A 15,081-nucleotide genomic window follows, 5' to 3' on the forward strand; every position below is an offset into this window, starting at 1 on the left:
ATTACAATTTCCTTTATTTAATTTGTAAAAAGCTAATATAAAAGAAAATTTGCATTCTAAAAAAATAGAAAGTAAATATCTAGAAAAGAATGATGGAAACATATGTATAAATATGCTTGATACAACTGATGTATGAATTATTATGTGATCTTTTAATTAAGAAAAAAATGTATCGTTATAGAAAACTTTGCCTATGATTAACAAAATGCTCTCGATATTGTTTATTCTAATTCTGTACGACAAAGTGCACAGGGAAGGGAAATTGGCTGCCTTAGACTTCTTTATTAGAAAGTGATCTTCATTATAAGAAATTACAGGAGCCAGTTGTCTCAACAACCCAACTCACTGCTATTGAGTCGATTCTATACGGATAGTTTGACCCTATAGGACAGTGTATAAGTCCTTCGGTGGGGGGGGGGTTCTGAAATTAACTCTTTACCAGAGTAGAACAACTCATCGTTCCCCCTCAGAGTAGCTGGTGGTTTCAAACTGTTGAGCTTATAGTTAGTAGTCCAATGTGTAATCACTAACCCACCAGGGCTCCAACAGTTACAAATGCACTGCCTGCAGAGATTCTACCCAGGAAAAGGCCTGGTGATCTGCCCTGATAAGAGCTACTAAGAAAATGATGTGAAGTGGAGTTCTACTCTGCAACACGTGTGTGACCGCAAGTTGGGGCTGACCCAATGGCAGCCATGCGGCTGGATGAAAACCCTGGTTTCAAGCTCAACCCGGGGCAGTTGTCAAAGACTACCTAAAACCTCTGTAAGGTTAACAGGCATTTACAGAAAAAATGAGAATATTCTAAGAATATATAACCCACGGTCTAAAATTGACATCTACGGTTCGTAGTGTTAATAAGAACCTCTGGATAGAAATTATGGAATGAAAGGGGGTGGGGGGAGAGAGACCCTAAAGGTAACTTGAAACACCAAATCACAGGAGGAACCAAAAAGGTTTAGAATGAATACAAATGATGAACAAGGTCTTTTGTAAGTTATCACAAAATTAGTCCCTATAAAAATAGCCTGTGCACTGAGTCCCAGTGTGCTAGCAAAGAAAGAATGCGTCTACCAAAAAGTTCAGAAATAGACTCTTGAATAGCGGTAGCAGGCACTCGGAAGTAGACCCTAAGTGGGAGAGAATTCTGCTCTCGTCCCATTTTTTGTGAGCAGCCTTGGGGCAGAAATTAAAATTTTAACTAATAAAAAAGTAAAAACTGGATGAAAAATAGCCACATTGTCATATCTCCAACCTCATACTACATATTCTGGAAAAACTTGAAACCCAGCAGAAAAAGGCCCAGAATAAATTCAGGACCTTACAGATGAAACGAAATGTTTCCACCGTTGAGCGTCTTTTAGCAATGACACCTATGAACCTTATGAAACAATGGGAAAAAAAAGTGCTGTATATTAGCCAAGAAAATGAAGAAAACAGAACACAGAGGGCAATGTTGCAATGACAAATCAAGCACCCATTTTCCACCCATAGAGCAGTGGTTCTCAACCTTCCTCATGCCACAACCCTTTAATACAGTTCCTCATGCTGTGGTGACCCCAAATCATAAAATTATTTTCGTTGCTACTTAGAACTATAATTTTGCTAGGGTTATGAACCGTAATGTGTTTTCCGATGGTCTTAGGTGACCTCTGTGAAAGGGTCGTTCGGTCCCAAATGGGTCATGACCCACAGGTTGAGAACCACTACCATTAAGAAATTTCACTGGTCATAAGTTGACAATGGGTAACTTTGTTCATTGATACAAGTGCTATAACTTAAAGTAAAATTCTGCAATTTTTATGCAAGTTCTCCCTCGGAGTAAACAAATTCTTTAAATGATGGCTTTGTCCCAGCCCACAACTGTCACTCTTGGACCAAAGAACATCCCTTCTTACAAAATAACCAATAAGAATCTGCTGCTCAGTCAGTGTCCACGTCTTGCAAGCAGCCATGCCAGACATGACCATTGGTCCGTTTGCCTACAGCAGCAGTTCTCAACCTGGGGGCCGTGACCCCTTTGTGGGCTGAGCGACCCTTTCACAGGGGCCACCCAATTCATCACAGTAGCAAAATGACAGTGATGAAGTAGCAACGAAAATAATGTTACGGTTGGGGGTCACCGCACATGTGGACCTGTACTAAAGGTCGTGGCATGAGGAAGGTTGAGAACCACTGGCCTAGAGCAACAGAGGAAGAGGAGGAATCATGACTAGGAGTCGGGGATGAATGTGGGCTAGTTGCTCCATGAGTAACGTTTGCCTTTGCTGTGAGACTAAGAGAACTGGATGGAGCCCAGCTACCTTTCCTCATCATTTTGATCAAAGATTCTAATGAAGAATCCAGATAAAAAGGAAGGAATATATACAGAATTTCACATTCTCATGGACTCCACATTTTCTGGAGTTATGGGGCTGGATGAACTCTTGAAACTATAACCTGAGTTCATCTTTAAACCGTAAACCAAAAATATCCCCTAAAGTCATCTTCAAACCAAACACAGTCTCGGTGAATTAGTACAAAAGGTCTGCTTCTTTAAAGAGCAATCTATATGGAATCGAATCGACAATAACCCAAACCAATCTCACTGGCATTGCGCAGATTCTGGCTCATAGCAACCCTCTGGGACAGAGTAAAAATGCCCCTTTGGGTTTCCAGGACTTGATATCTTTACAGGAATAGACAGTCTCCTCATTCTCTCACGGAGCAGCTAGATGGTAGGTTTGAACCACTGACCTTGGGGTTAGCAGGTCAATGTGTAGCCCTGTACACAACCAGAGCGCCTAAAATTGACAATAGTAACTCAAAAGATTAGATAGAAACCTTAGGGCAAGGATGTCACTTTGAGGACTAAGGTACGCCTGACCCAAGCCAGGGTATTTTGAATCTCCTCAGAAACATATACGAGTCAAACAATGAACTCTTATGAGGAAAAGAAAACAGAAACTGGATTGCAGAGATGAAAGGTTTCGGGGAAGCTATGAAAGCAAGCAGGAACCATTTTTGTAAGATGTTTTTCTGAGGAAGAGGAGAAATGCAGTGGCAGCTAGCAATGCAGTGGTGGTGAGGGGCTGCATTTCTTGACTGATGGGCGAGACATAGATGTCTTCAGCACTAAATGTGTGAGCCGCAACATGGCAATAGTTTATCACTACGGCTTCCTCATCTCGCACAAAGAGCAGTGTACCTTTTGATTTCCTGAGCATCTCTAATAGATAATGATAATTGAAAGGAGCTTTACAAAAATAAAGAATTTTAAGATACAGAGAAAAGAAAATACAACAGTAAGATATATCGAGAACAAAGGTAGTTGGCTTTAGAAGGGATGTAGATCACCTCATTCTAGTAATAAAAGAGGAGAAAAAAGAAAACCGTTTGAATAAAGATAAAGAATAATATAGACGCTGCACAAAAATGTAGTCACTAAACAGGGGCCCAAGTCACTAATTATTCTGCAGCGCATAAAATAATCCTGCACAATGAAGAACTGACACCAGTTGACAATAAGAAACACTGAAATGAATAGTTCTTATATTCTAAGTCAAATTACAAAGTTAAATGCTTACCTAGGGATTTTCCTCTCATATGAAAAACAAGTAAGTTTCCTAGATGGGCGGGATCACAAATTTGAAGTTCTCTATTCCTCAGAAGTCTCATGCGAGAGGATTCACTTGCTCAGTAAAGATTTGTTATTTGGACTCAGTCATGGTGGATGGTTACTTTCCACCTGAAGTATGACTGTACTTTATAATTATATATACAGAGAGAGGCTTAATGAAAGATGCACAGAGGAAATCATACATATTCTTTAGAACATTACATAAATTTACAAGCTTTAAAAAGAAAGACTTGAGATCACATTTTAAAACCGTTTTATTAAATAAACACCTTTTTTATATGAAAATATGAGTCAATAGTGGTCCATTAAATAAAATGCTAAAAGGGCTTTCATTTATCTTTAAACTTATGTATACTGTTTAAAATAACACAAGTGTAAGCAACATTGCTGTTTTTACACACACATATATCTAAAAATAAGTACATAATTGCATTTTACCTTCCACTTTTGACAAAATATTTGACTTGAAGTCTCATACAATAAAGAGCATAGTAAACTAGTTCCTCACCTTGACTACCCCATCAAAGCCAGGGATCGTGTTGACCTTTGCTTTCTTGGCTAGTAATTTACTCTCAATCTTGTCCCCCATGGCTTGAATAGCATGCGTGTCAGGTCCAATGAAAACGACATCTTCTGCTGCCTGTGGAAAAATACAAGTTGAAATTTATAACAACTACCAAAAAAAATTAGAGAGCTTTATAGAAAGTCAAATTTTATAAAAAGAAAAATATATACATGTATTTATTATTTATATAGCAAAAACAACTTAAAAGCAAGCATGTACGATCTGTTGGGCCAGTTAAATTCAAGGCTGAGGGGTCAGCTCACAAGGTTAAAAGGAATTTTTTTTGTGGCGAGAGGGGAAAATTCCAAAGGGTTCATCTTAGTAGCTTTTTATGAAGGCAATAGAACGATCACTTATTAGAATGAAATTTTTAAAATATCCAAAATTGCACTGGCGAGAACATTTCCAAGAAAGTTCTATGGAGAAATCTGTTTCAATCACAATAACGCAACTACTCATTCTTCTAGTAGGCAGGGGCTGTCCTTCCAGACTGCGATTGGGCACCCTTACCCCTCCAACCCACTGCCGAGCGCGTCCCTCCAGACTTCTTTTTCTAAAACTCACAGAACATTTTAAAGGAATGCAATTGGAGCCCTATGGGGATATCAATATTGCCATTTTGATGTGGTATAAATCAAAGAGTGAAGAATTAGTCAAGAAAGGGTTACAAAGACAGAAATGCCACCATCAGAAATACAGAGACCTGGACAGAAGATATATTGAAAGTTTCTTATTTTGGGTATTTTGTTTAATAAAATGTTTTTTATAATTTTATAACAATATATATATGTATATATATATTTAAGATTGCACGATTTTATTTCTGAAAAAAATGCTAAGAGTTGGGACCATTGGGAGACAGCTGATCACATCCTTTTCAATTCGGAATGCAATAGACTCTCACTTCTCCAAAAGTTTTGGTTCAAATTTGCAAATGTCCTATAGAGTAAATACGAAAATACTAGAATTGGTACTGAAGCTAGGAGCTATGGCTACTTCAGTGTGTTCTGACAAAAAGGGAAGAGTATTTCAAATTTGAAAGCTTAAACTTTAATTAACTATAAAGCTGAGCACTTCCTTCGAGCCCCACTTAGTCACTCATTTACCATCACATAGCACTTATGCTCAGTCGTGGAGTTCACAGGATTACCTAAATTGGGCCAGTCCATGGTAAGGACCAGTGTCCCAAAGACCTTCCTACCAAATACCTTCATACTTTCATAGGTTCGTTCTATAGTCAGAGTTTTTAAATTGTAAATGTTTATGCGGTTATTTACATCAGGATCATAGTAACAGGTATAAACAGTTCTCGCTCTATCGTTTAAGACCAATAAAAGAAGTAGACAAGAGAGCAGAGTATTTTATGCTTGAAGGCAAATGTATTCAGGTCCTTTCTGTGCCGGATGTAAGTACAAGATGTCTACATGCTATTTTTTTCCAAACCAACACCTCGGGGCAACCTCTGAGGACCCAGCCATCCTTCTGGGTGGGCCAGCTTGCAGCGTATGAAGAGGAGAGGCTCGTTCTTGCTGACGCACAGACTAGCCATGTAGGGAGAGTGCTGGGAGGAGAAGCTAATGTCCACTGTCTCTGCCGTCACCGGCAAGTTCAAGTCGGGTCAGCGCCAAGTTAACTTGTACAAACAGAGTGCTATTCTGATCTGCCAATGCAAGGAGGAAGGCGCAGGAGGAGAGGAAGATGAGCAGAGACGCAATATCCTGTGATGGCGTGTAGAAGCTTCTGCTGGGAAAAACACAGCTGGCGCGTTCTGAAGCATGACGGGGGGAAACAGCACACAAGGTGTCCGCCTTAGGATGCCATGCCGAGCAGAAAGCCTCCAAAAAAACCCCCTGTCACAAGCACGTTCTTCTTCACGAACGATACCACCTCCTCTGCTTTGCTCTGGACTTCGCTGGAGATCTGGTCGCTGTTACGGATTCTCAGCTGCTCCTTGGCTTTCCTCATGTCCTTTTCGACTCGCTGCCAGTCAATCTTGATGTAACCGGTATGGTTCGCGATCTGAAGGAGGAAAAATCCACCGCCCACCGCTGTTGCCGCCAACTTTCCAACCTTCTGGAATATGAAACCCGTGCACCATCCGGTGACGCCTCCTATGAGCAGCTGGGTGGCCACGCTGCACCTTTCGGCAGTGGGCCCCGATTCTTGGCCGAACAACTTGCGCCACCAGGGCTGCTTTTTAGCAAATTCTGCAAGGTCCAGAGGCTCGAAGTTTCCTTGACTGGAACCGGCCATTTCGGAGACCTCACCTCGCGAGGACACCCGCAGGGTCTCAGCGCGATGAGATTCCGGTAAAAGGGTCCTTGTCACCTCCAGCTGGCTTCCGGCACGTGGGACAGTTGTTTCTATCCCCTTGGCCTTGGTGAAAGAGGGCGGGCCGACGCTCAGCTGCCCAACCCCTGCCCTCGCAGCCAGAGACGTCACAAAGCCGCTTTGTACCAATAGTTTAGGACTTATCCTGAGACATAAGATATATGAAACAAAGTCTGGTCCAAGAAAAATTAACTGAAAGTCATGAACTCTTGCTTGAGATTATCAATACCCTTTGGAAAGCAAATTCTCTGATGCTATATTTATGGTTTAATATCTTGCCACCCAATGTAATCAGTTTGTATTTAAAACACCTCATAAATCTTTGTGTTCTCAACATTCTGTAACACAGTATAACACAAATACTCATATTTACTGAATATCAACTGTGTGCCAGGGATGTGAGCTAAAATGTGGAGACATCATGAGTGAAAACCACAGGGTGTCAATAATAATTCAAGGGAACAGGAATAGACCAGCACCTCAGAGAAACAGATGAAATATCAAAAGTTTATATCCATTTCTAAAAGATTAATCCATTTATGTCCTGTGAGTACAATAAATTAATTCGAAATTATGAAGTAAAATAAAGTACCTATGCCCATTTCTCTGCACTTCCCACCAGATGAGCGACTGAGTGAGATTACAAGGCAAGGAAGCTGCTAACGCCATTAGCAGCCCCATGTCAAGACCATGCTCAGGGTAGTGAGGCTACATAGCAGGCAGCCTTCCTGACCCATGGACACAGGGGTCAGAGCAGCCCAGGACTGAGTCTGAGAATCAGAGACTTGACTGCTGGCTGAGAAGAGGTGGTGCTGCTGTGGAGCAAAGACCACATCGTTTCCGTTTCTGATCCTGGCTTGTGGTTATCTGCCAACTTCCCCAAGAACCCCCATCCTCAGAGGATTGTGCTAGTGCTGCAGGAGCTGCAGTGTGTGTCCGAGCAGGGTAAGAAAGGATGGGGCACGGCTGATCTTATGGCTGCAGGCCTTTCGCTGCTATCTATTTTCCTCGCCCTTTGTGTAGCGAAGTGGGGTCACACTTGGCTGCTGGGCTATTTCCTCAGGGATACAGTGGGCATTTAAACCAAGTAGATTTATGGTTTCAATAAAAATTGTTATGCACACATTAAGTTTAGTTCACTGGGAATGGGTCCACTACACCATGTTAAAGTTATTATAATCAAGTAAATGCAAATTAAGCAAACAGTAATTAGAAGCAGAACAAAATACACTCTTGTTTGCCAGAGTATGGAGCAAGATCTAAAGAAAAGGGAGGGGTTTTCTGAGAGGAAGGATAAAGTCATTAGGTAAAAATTGAAGTCAAATATAAGGTAGATACAAACAGACCTGAGTTCTAAGCAACAAAAAAATTAAGATGTATACTTAGATTCTCACATAGCCTTTAGTCAAGGTCAAAACAATAATAAACTCACTATTTGTATATCAGTTTGATGTCTTAGGTTCTCCCTTTGACATTACTACCTGATAAAAATCTTATGATACTTGGACTGCTTTCGGGCCACTCTAGGCCAGAGGACCAAATCTACCTACAGCAGTAAGTAGAAGCAGGACAGTGAATCAACAGAATGAATAGACGAAGGAGACCAGGGGCAGCTATTTGGGGGAAAGAAGAAGAATGTGGCACAAACTAAGTTGAAATGCCTGGGTGACTGTCAAGAACCGATATTCAAAAGCGGAAACAGAGGTATTAAGGTTTTGAGACAAATCCAGAATGAGATACAGATTTTTCAAGATATCAACAATGAAGGGATTTAAAGAATATGAGTGGGGGGAAAATAAAGGAGGATAAAAGCCAATTCTCTCACACTCGGGATGTATGCCTTCCTTCCTGCTCAAGGGCAAGACAGAAGAGAAAGTACACATTCTGAGTTTAAAGTCTATGAACTTCCGTTTCTTCGTGTGAAATGAGAACAATAACTACCTGGCAAGTTTGACTGAAGAATTAAATGAAATGATAACCTAAAGCACTAAGCAGAATGGCAAGATTGTTTTTGTTTTGTTTTCCTTCCCGCTCCAGAAGGTTCTGATAAGACAGGAATAAAAGAATAATAAGACAGCTAGGCCCATGGGATCCCTGTAGATTATAGGATCTAAATACCCATAATTACCAGTGTTCAAATGCAAAATTGTAGCTAAGAAACACCTTCAGCCATAACCACTGCTTATAAAGTTCCTGTCCATCAAATATGTTTATCTAATTATTCGAAGTAAAACTTTGTTTTCTAAATATATGCTATGTCAAACTATATAAATGTACAATACATGAAAGTAGACCTGCTCTATGAGGGGGAAATGGTTGTAGGTGATCACCTCACATAACTACATAATCTATGCTTTCAACAAGGTAACTAAATCATTTTAGAACATAGCAATAGTTGAGTTCATGTTTTTTATCCCAAAAGGGCGACCCACTCCATTTTCATATTACTTGCTAAGAGAAAAGAAGCTCACCATAACCACTTACTTAAAAGCAACTATACTACACAGAGATGGGATTTTCTACTCCTATAGGGAGTTACAGTCTCTGAAGCCCACTGAAGCCATTCTACCCTGTCCTATAGGGTCACTATGAGTCAGAATTGGCTTGATGGTACTGCCTTTGATTTTTTTTTCTGCTTTTAATACCAGGTAGATGCAATCAAGCAATCTGAATACACACACACACACACATACACACACAGTCAACATAATAGCATAAATGAGAACATCCAAAATAGGTTATGATTATTCAATACAACTTGTAATTAAGAGGAGCAAAACAACCTGGAACCAATGATTAAACAGATTTTTTTCTGCATTTATTCCACTGCTCCCCCAATATAAAACTGACAAGGAAAAAAAATGAACTTGCATCAAATATTTAGGGACGACTCTGTTTCATCCAAAACAAAAGGAAACAAACAATAGTAATTTGGGTAACTACTCAGACAAGTGTTTAATAAACTACTTTTTTGTTGTTGATGATTTGACTTTTTATTGAATGCACTCTAATAAGACCAATACAAGGGAATAACCAAAAAAAAAAAAACTAGAAAAAAGTCCCGATGGGCGGAGCTTTCGGAGTCCGCTTTTTCTCGCTAGGCTACCATCAAACAACTCGCTGAGTTGGTGCACCCAGTGGCATCGCCTGGGAAGGTTCTCTTTGGTCACAGTAAATTTTTTCATAAAAGCAGTTTCGCTCAAACCTCGTTTTTTGTGTGGCTGATTTAAGACAAATGTATAGGGCTATGAAATTTTGTTTCCTGCTCAGGAAAAATGCCGTAGAAACTGGTGTGATATTGAACACAGCTTACAAGGACAGTGCTGTGGGAAAAACTCAGGTATATGAGTGGTTTTCTCATTTCAGAAAAGGTGAAGTGTAGATTGATGACAAATTTCAATCTGGGTGCCATCAACTTCCAGAACGGACAAAAATTCATGCACTTGTGCTCAAAGACTGATGACAGATCACTGAAGTTAACTGAACTAACTCGGAGCTCAGTTCAGTGAATTTTAACACAAGATTTGGGAATGAGAAGGGTCGCTATGAAATTTGTGCTTTGGTCCTGATTGATCAGCAAAGAGGGCATGGAGTGGAAACATGCCATGCTTTGAAAGAACAGCTCTGATGTGACCTAGACTTTTTTATAAGGTCATTACTGGTGATAAGACATGGTGCTATTCTTACAACCCCGAGTAAACATCAATCAAGCCACTGGAAGATGCCTTCATCACCTCACCAAACAAAAAGCTCCACAAGTGAGATCAAAGATCAAGACAAGGCTCATTTGTTGTTTTGATGTGAGGGGAATAGTTCATTTGGAGTTAATTAACAGTCAGACAGCTAATCAAGCTTTCCATTTAGAGGTTCTGAAAATAATACATAACAGTGTGCCACAAAAAAGGTCTGATTTGTGGCGGGGTGTGTGTGTGTACTGTTTTGCTACCACGACAATGAATCCACTTAAGCAGCCATCTCAGTGTGGCAGTTTTTGGCAAAAAAAACAGCATGCCTCTCTTGCCCCATGCTCCTTACTCACCTGACCTGTCTCCATGCGACTTCTTTTTGTTTCCATGAATGAACTTTTTGTTTCCATGAATGAAGAGGGACACAAAAGGGCAGCGATTTAATGACATAGAAGAGGTGAAGAAAAAGGGAGGGAGGTGCTGTCAGCCATCCAAAGAGATGAGCTGGAAAAGTATTTCCAAGTATGGAATTGCAGATTTTTCAAATGTATTAAGTGTAGTGGAGAGTACTTTGAAGGCAATAAGGTTGTATAATAAAAAATATATAAATACATAGCTTTGAAAAAATATTCCAGTTTTTTGGGGGTTACCCCCTCATATATTATTTTATATTCCTGGGGGATGTGAAAGTGAAGTATGTAATTTATAAATGAGAGTAGATTTAATTTATCATCAGACTTTACAGAAAATACCCATGCATATGTTTGTTATTCAAGGAACAAGAACATGAGCTAAGAATGCTACATTTAATAAAACTGTCTTCTAAGTATAAAGGGCAAAGCAAATAACATGCAAGAAATTGTTGTGAACAGCCCAATGGGGCAGGAGTGTGCAAACTACAGTTCATTGACCAAATCTAGCCTGCCACCTGATTTTGTATAGTGTAAAAAAAATAACAGTTCTCTATATTTAAAATAATTTGATGGAGGGGATGTGGGGAGTCCAAGGAACAATAAAATCACATGATTAAATTTTATGAAATTAAAAGGCATCTTCATTAGAGCACATCTATGTTCATTAGTCTATATACTGCCTCTAGCTGTTAGGTTTCTGGTATGGGCTATACCTCAGTTCTTGGTTTAAGGCGCTGAAAGAATTCATGCCACAGAAGCACTTTTGTAATCCAATTGAGCTTTTATGAAGGAAATTGTCAGGTTTTCCAGTCTCAGGTGGGTACACACTATTTCTGGAAAGATTGCCAGGCCACGCAGAAGTAGCACTGGGGTTCACTATAACATGGAAAGAATACTAGGAGTGTGAAACCCACATGTGCAGAACTGGGGAATCCCCCTGGACCAAGAGGCCAAGAGCCCAGGAGGGTGCAGCCCCCAAGCAGGCCCTGAGGGGTCACTCAGGAGGTTCTTTGCTTACAGCATGCACCTCCTGTACAAGACCAGAGAAAACAGAAACTGGCCTTCCAGCAGCCGGGGTATTAAACACCTCTGGCTGGGCAGGCGTGGTTGAAGGTATTGGCTGATCTTATTGGTTGCATTTAATCTGCATTTAGTCACAACTGGGTGATGTATGGTCCTAGGTGGAGGCTAGATTTTAGATTTCACCAGTGCTAGGCAAACCTAGTCTGTGCGTGCTCAGTTTCAGTCTATATGCAATGGCTGCCCGATGGCTTTCCAAACCCTCTGCTGTGGCCCATGCAGGCACTGGGGAGACAACCCCACAGTCCCTATTCTAGCTACCCTTCATACCTACTTTCATACTCCAAAAGTAAAGTTCAGTAGTTGAAACAAAGATCGCATTGCTGGCAGAGCCCAGAGTATTCACTATCTGCCCCTTTAAAGTAAAAGTTTTGTCTGCTCCTGTTCTAAGAAATAAGTATTAAGCAACCAAGATGACCAAAGAAATATCAACACAAAAGTCTATAGCTACTACTAGCACTAAAATTAAAGGAAGACTAAGTTAGAAAGTATAACACATAATAGCTATATTTTAAGACAATATAGTACAACTAATGTGGAAGAACAAAGAGGATTAACAAAAACTTTTAAAAAATCATTTTATTGGGGGCTCAGAGAACTCTTATCACAATCCATACATATATCCATTGTGTGTCATGCACACTTGTACATTTGTTGCCCTCATCATTCTCAAAACATCTGCTCTCTACTTGAGCCCTTGGTATCAGCTCATTTTTACCCCTTCTCCTCCCTCCCTCATGTACCCTTGTTAATTTATAAAGTATTATTATTTTGTCATATCTTACACTGTCTGATGTGCCCCTTCATCCACTTTTCTGTTGTCCATCCCCCAGGGAGGAGGTTATATGTAGATCCTTGTAATTGATTCCCCATTTCCCCCCCACCCTCACTCCACCCTCCTGGTATCGCCATTCTTGCCACTGGTCCTTAAGGGATGATCTGTCCTGGATTCCCTGTGTTTCCAGTTCCTATCTGTACCAGTGTACATCCTCTGGTCTAACCAGATTTGTATGGTAGAATTGGGATCATGATAGTGGTGGTGGTAGGAGAAGCATTTAAAAACTAGAGGAAAGTTGTATGTTTCATCGCTGCTACACTGCACCGACTGGCTCATCTCCTCTCTGCGACCATTCAGTAAGGAGATGTCTAGTTGCCTACAGATGGGCTGTGGGTCCCCAATCTGCACTCCCCCTCATTCACAATGATATGATTTTTTGTTCTTTGATGCCTGATGCCTGATACCTGATTCCTTCAAAACCTCATGATCACACAGGCTGGTGTGCTTCTTCCATGTGGGCTTTGTTGCTTCTGAGCTTGATAGCTGCTTGTTTACCTTCAAGCCTTTAAGACCCCAGACGCTGTATCTTTTGATAGCTGGGCACCATCAGCTTTCTTCACCACATTTGCTTATGCACCTGCTTTGTTTCCAGCAATGGGGTTGGGAAGGTAAGCATCATAGAATGCCAGTTTAATAGAACAAAGTGTTCTTGCATTGAGGGTGTACTTGAGTGGAGGCCCAATGTCCATCTGCTACCGTACTTCTAAACCTATATATATATATGCACATAGATCTATTTCCCCATCATCATATAAAAATATATTTGCATATGTACAGCCTGTATTTAGACCTCAGTAAATGCCCATTGCCTCCTAGTTCTTTTCTCTATTTCCTTTTACTTTCCTGTTTACACAAACATTTTCAATGTTTTTGGTAATCTTATTTATTTATTGTTGTTTTGATATTGCTGTATGGCAATGAGTGTATATTACTGGACAAGATAAAAAGTAATATCAGGTGTTCTAATTTTACCATTTCCCCTGTCCTTGAGAAATTAAATTCTTATATGACAGAATAAAGAGACAGATGTAATAAAGAAGAGGTTAAGTCAGTAATACTAGGAAAATAGAATGTATATTATCTTATATAAAAATATATTATGTATTAGAAAATAATGTGTTTTAATATAGGATGTTTACATATCTATATTACTGATGACATTTGTGTTAAACATACCCCCTTTGGGTTGGAGGCTAATGCTAAAGTTATATCTAGATATATTTATAGACTAAATATGCTGGAAATCTATGAAAATATGCTAATATATAATTAATATAAAATACATCACCATATTTTGCATAGAACACATTTACATGAATAATGTGTGTGCACATAATTTACATATCTTATTTATTAGCGCTAGTAACAAAAATTGGAAAAAATGACCAATCAGAATCAAAGACTATGGTAGCACACAAACTTGTCTCAAAATACTATTAAAAGAAACCAAGAAGCACATCCAGCAGTGGCTGAGCCCCGAGGATGGCGTGGGTCACGCCGCCTTGATGCTGATGGTCTCAGCCAAGAAGGTAGCAGCAGCCTCTGCTGGCGGACACTTTGACATGTCTGAAGAACACAGAACACCATACTGTAGCCAGGATTAATGACCAAGATGTCCGAGAGACTTAAGCCCTGTGGGTGGGAGCGACATGACCACATATGCCAATCAATGCTCCTTGTGTATGAAAATCAGGGAAAATGGTAATGATATAAAAATAATCCGCAAAAAAAAAGATCTGAAATGGACAGTGCTGATGGAGTAGTGTACAGACAGGAGGATGAAGGAATTACCTCACCTTGGGCACACTAGATGATTTTCAACCCTCTCTTTCTGTGTCTCTTACTATGAGATTTGTTCATCTGCATTTTCTAGGACGGGTGAGAGATTACCTAAATTTTCTTTCCTTGCCTCTTCCCTCTAAGGTTTTTGTTTTTGTTTCTGTTTTTGCCCAGGTGAATTGTGCCGCTGCCTTAATTAATGGGGAATAAAATCAAAATTTTATTCATGTTAAAAAAAAACAAGACTTGATAAGATTACAGGTCTAGGGCATATAATATAAAAGCTGAGTCTAGAATATCTTGCCTGACCAGATAGCATGGAAGTTATAAAAGATTATAAGGTTCATGTAATACTCATGAGCCAACTTGATACGCCTCCCATAACTTCAACAAAATGAAAGCTCCCAAATGTGTTTACATTTACTCTACAGTGAGTTTCAAAAAGAAAGCCATCAACTATGAGAGATAAATGAAAACCAAATTATCTAAAAAACTAGTAAGTAAAAAGCATTAAGTATTTATTTTACATTACTTACACAAATCATACACTGTGTAATCAAACAGCAGGTGAATGCTAGGATTTTATAATAAACATACGCACTCTGAACTTCATTGACATGGCTAGGTTCTAAGACCAGATCAATAGGTGAAAATCGGCATTAGGCACAATTGGAGGATGACCACATCAGATCACAAAATGGAGGATGACTTGGCTGTTTGGGGTGTTTTTTGTTGTTGTTGTTGTTTGTTTGGCTGTTGTTTTATTTTTA

General features: G+C 39.8%; 1 protein-coding gene and 1 pseudogene across 1 annotated transcript in view; both read right to left on the reverse strand.

The window, feature by feature from the left end:
- PCCA (propionyl-CoA carboxylase subunit alpha) overlaps nucleotides 1-15,081 on the reverse strand; it is a 436,534-nt gene that overhangs the window by 293,912 nt on the left and 127,541 nt on the right. Inside the window, exon 7 of the mRNA XM_075563454.1 lies at nucleotides 4,128-4,259. Coding sequence (XP_075419569.1) covers nucleotides 4,128-4,259 — 132 coding nt within the window. The remainder of the gene's footprint in view (nucleotides 1-4,127; nucleotides 4,260-15,081) is intronic.
- LOC142461559 (FUN14 domain-containing protein 2 pseudogene) lies at nucleotides 5,994-7,196 on the reverse strand (annotated as a pseudogene).

This window comes from Tenrec ecaudatus, chromosome 11 (genome assembly GCF_050624435.1).
Source record: "Tenrec ecaudatus isolate mTenEca1 chromosome 11, mTenEca1.hap1, whole genome shotgun sequence".
NCBI classification, from domain to species: Eukaryota; Metazoa; Chordata; class Mammalia; order Afrosoricida; family Tenrecidae; genus Tenrec; species Tenrec ecaudatus.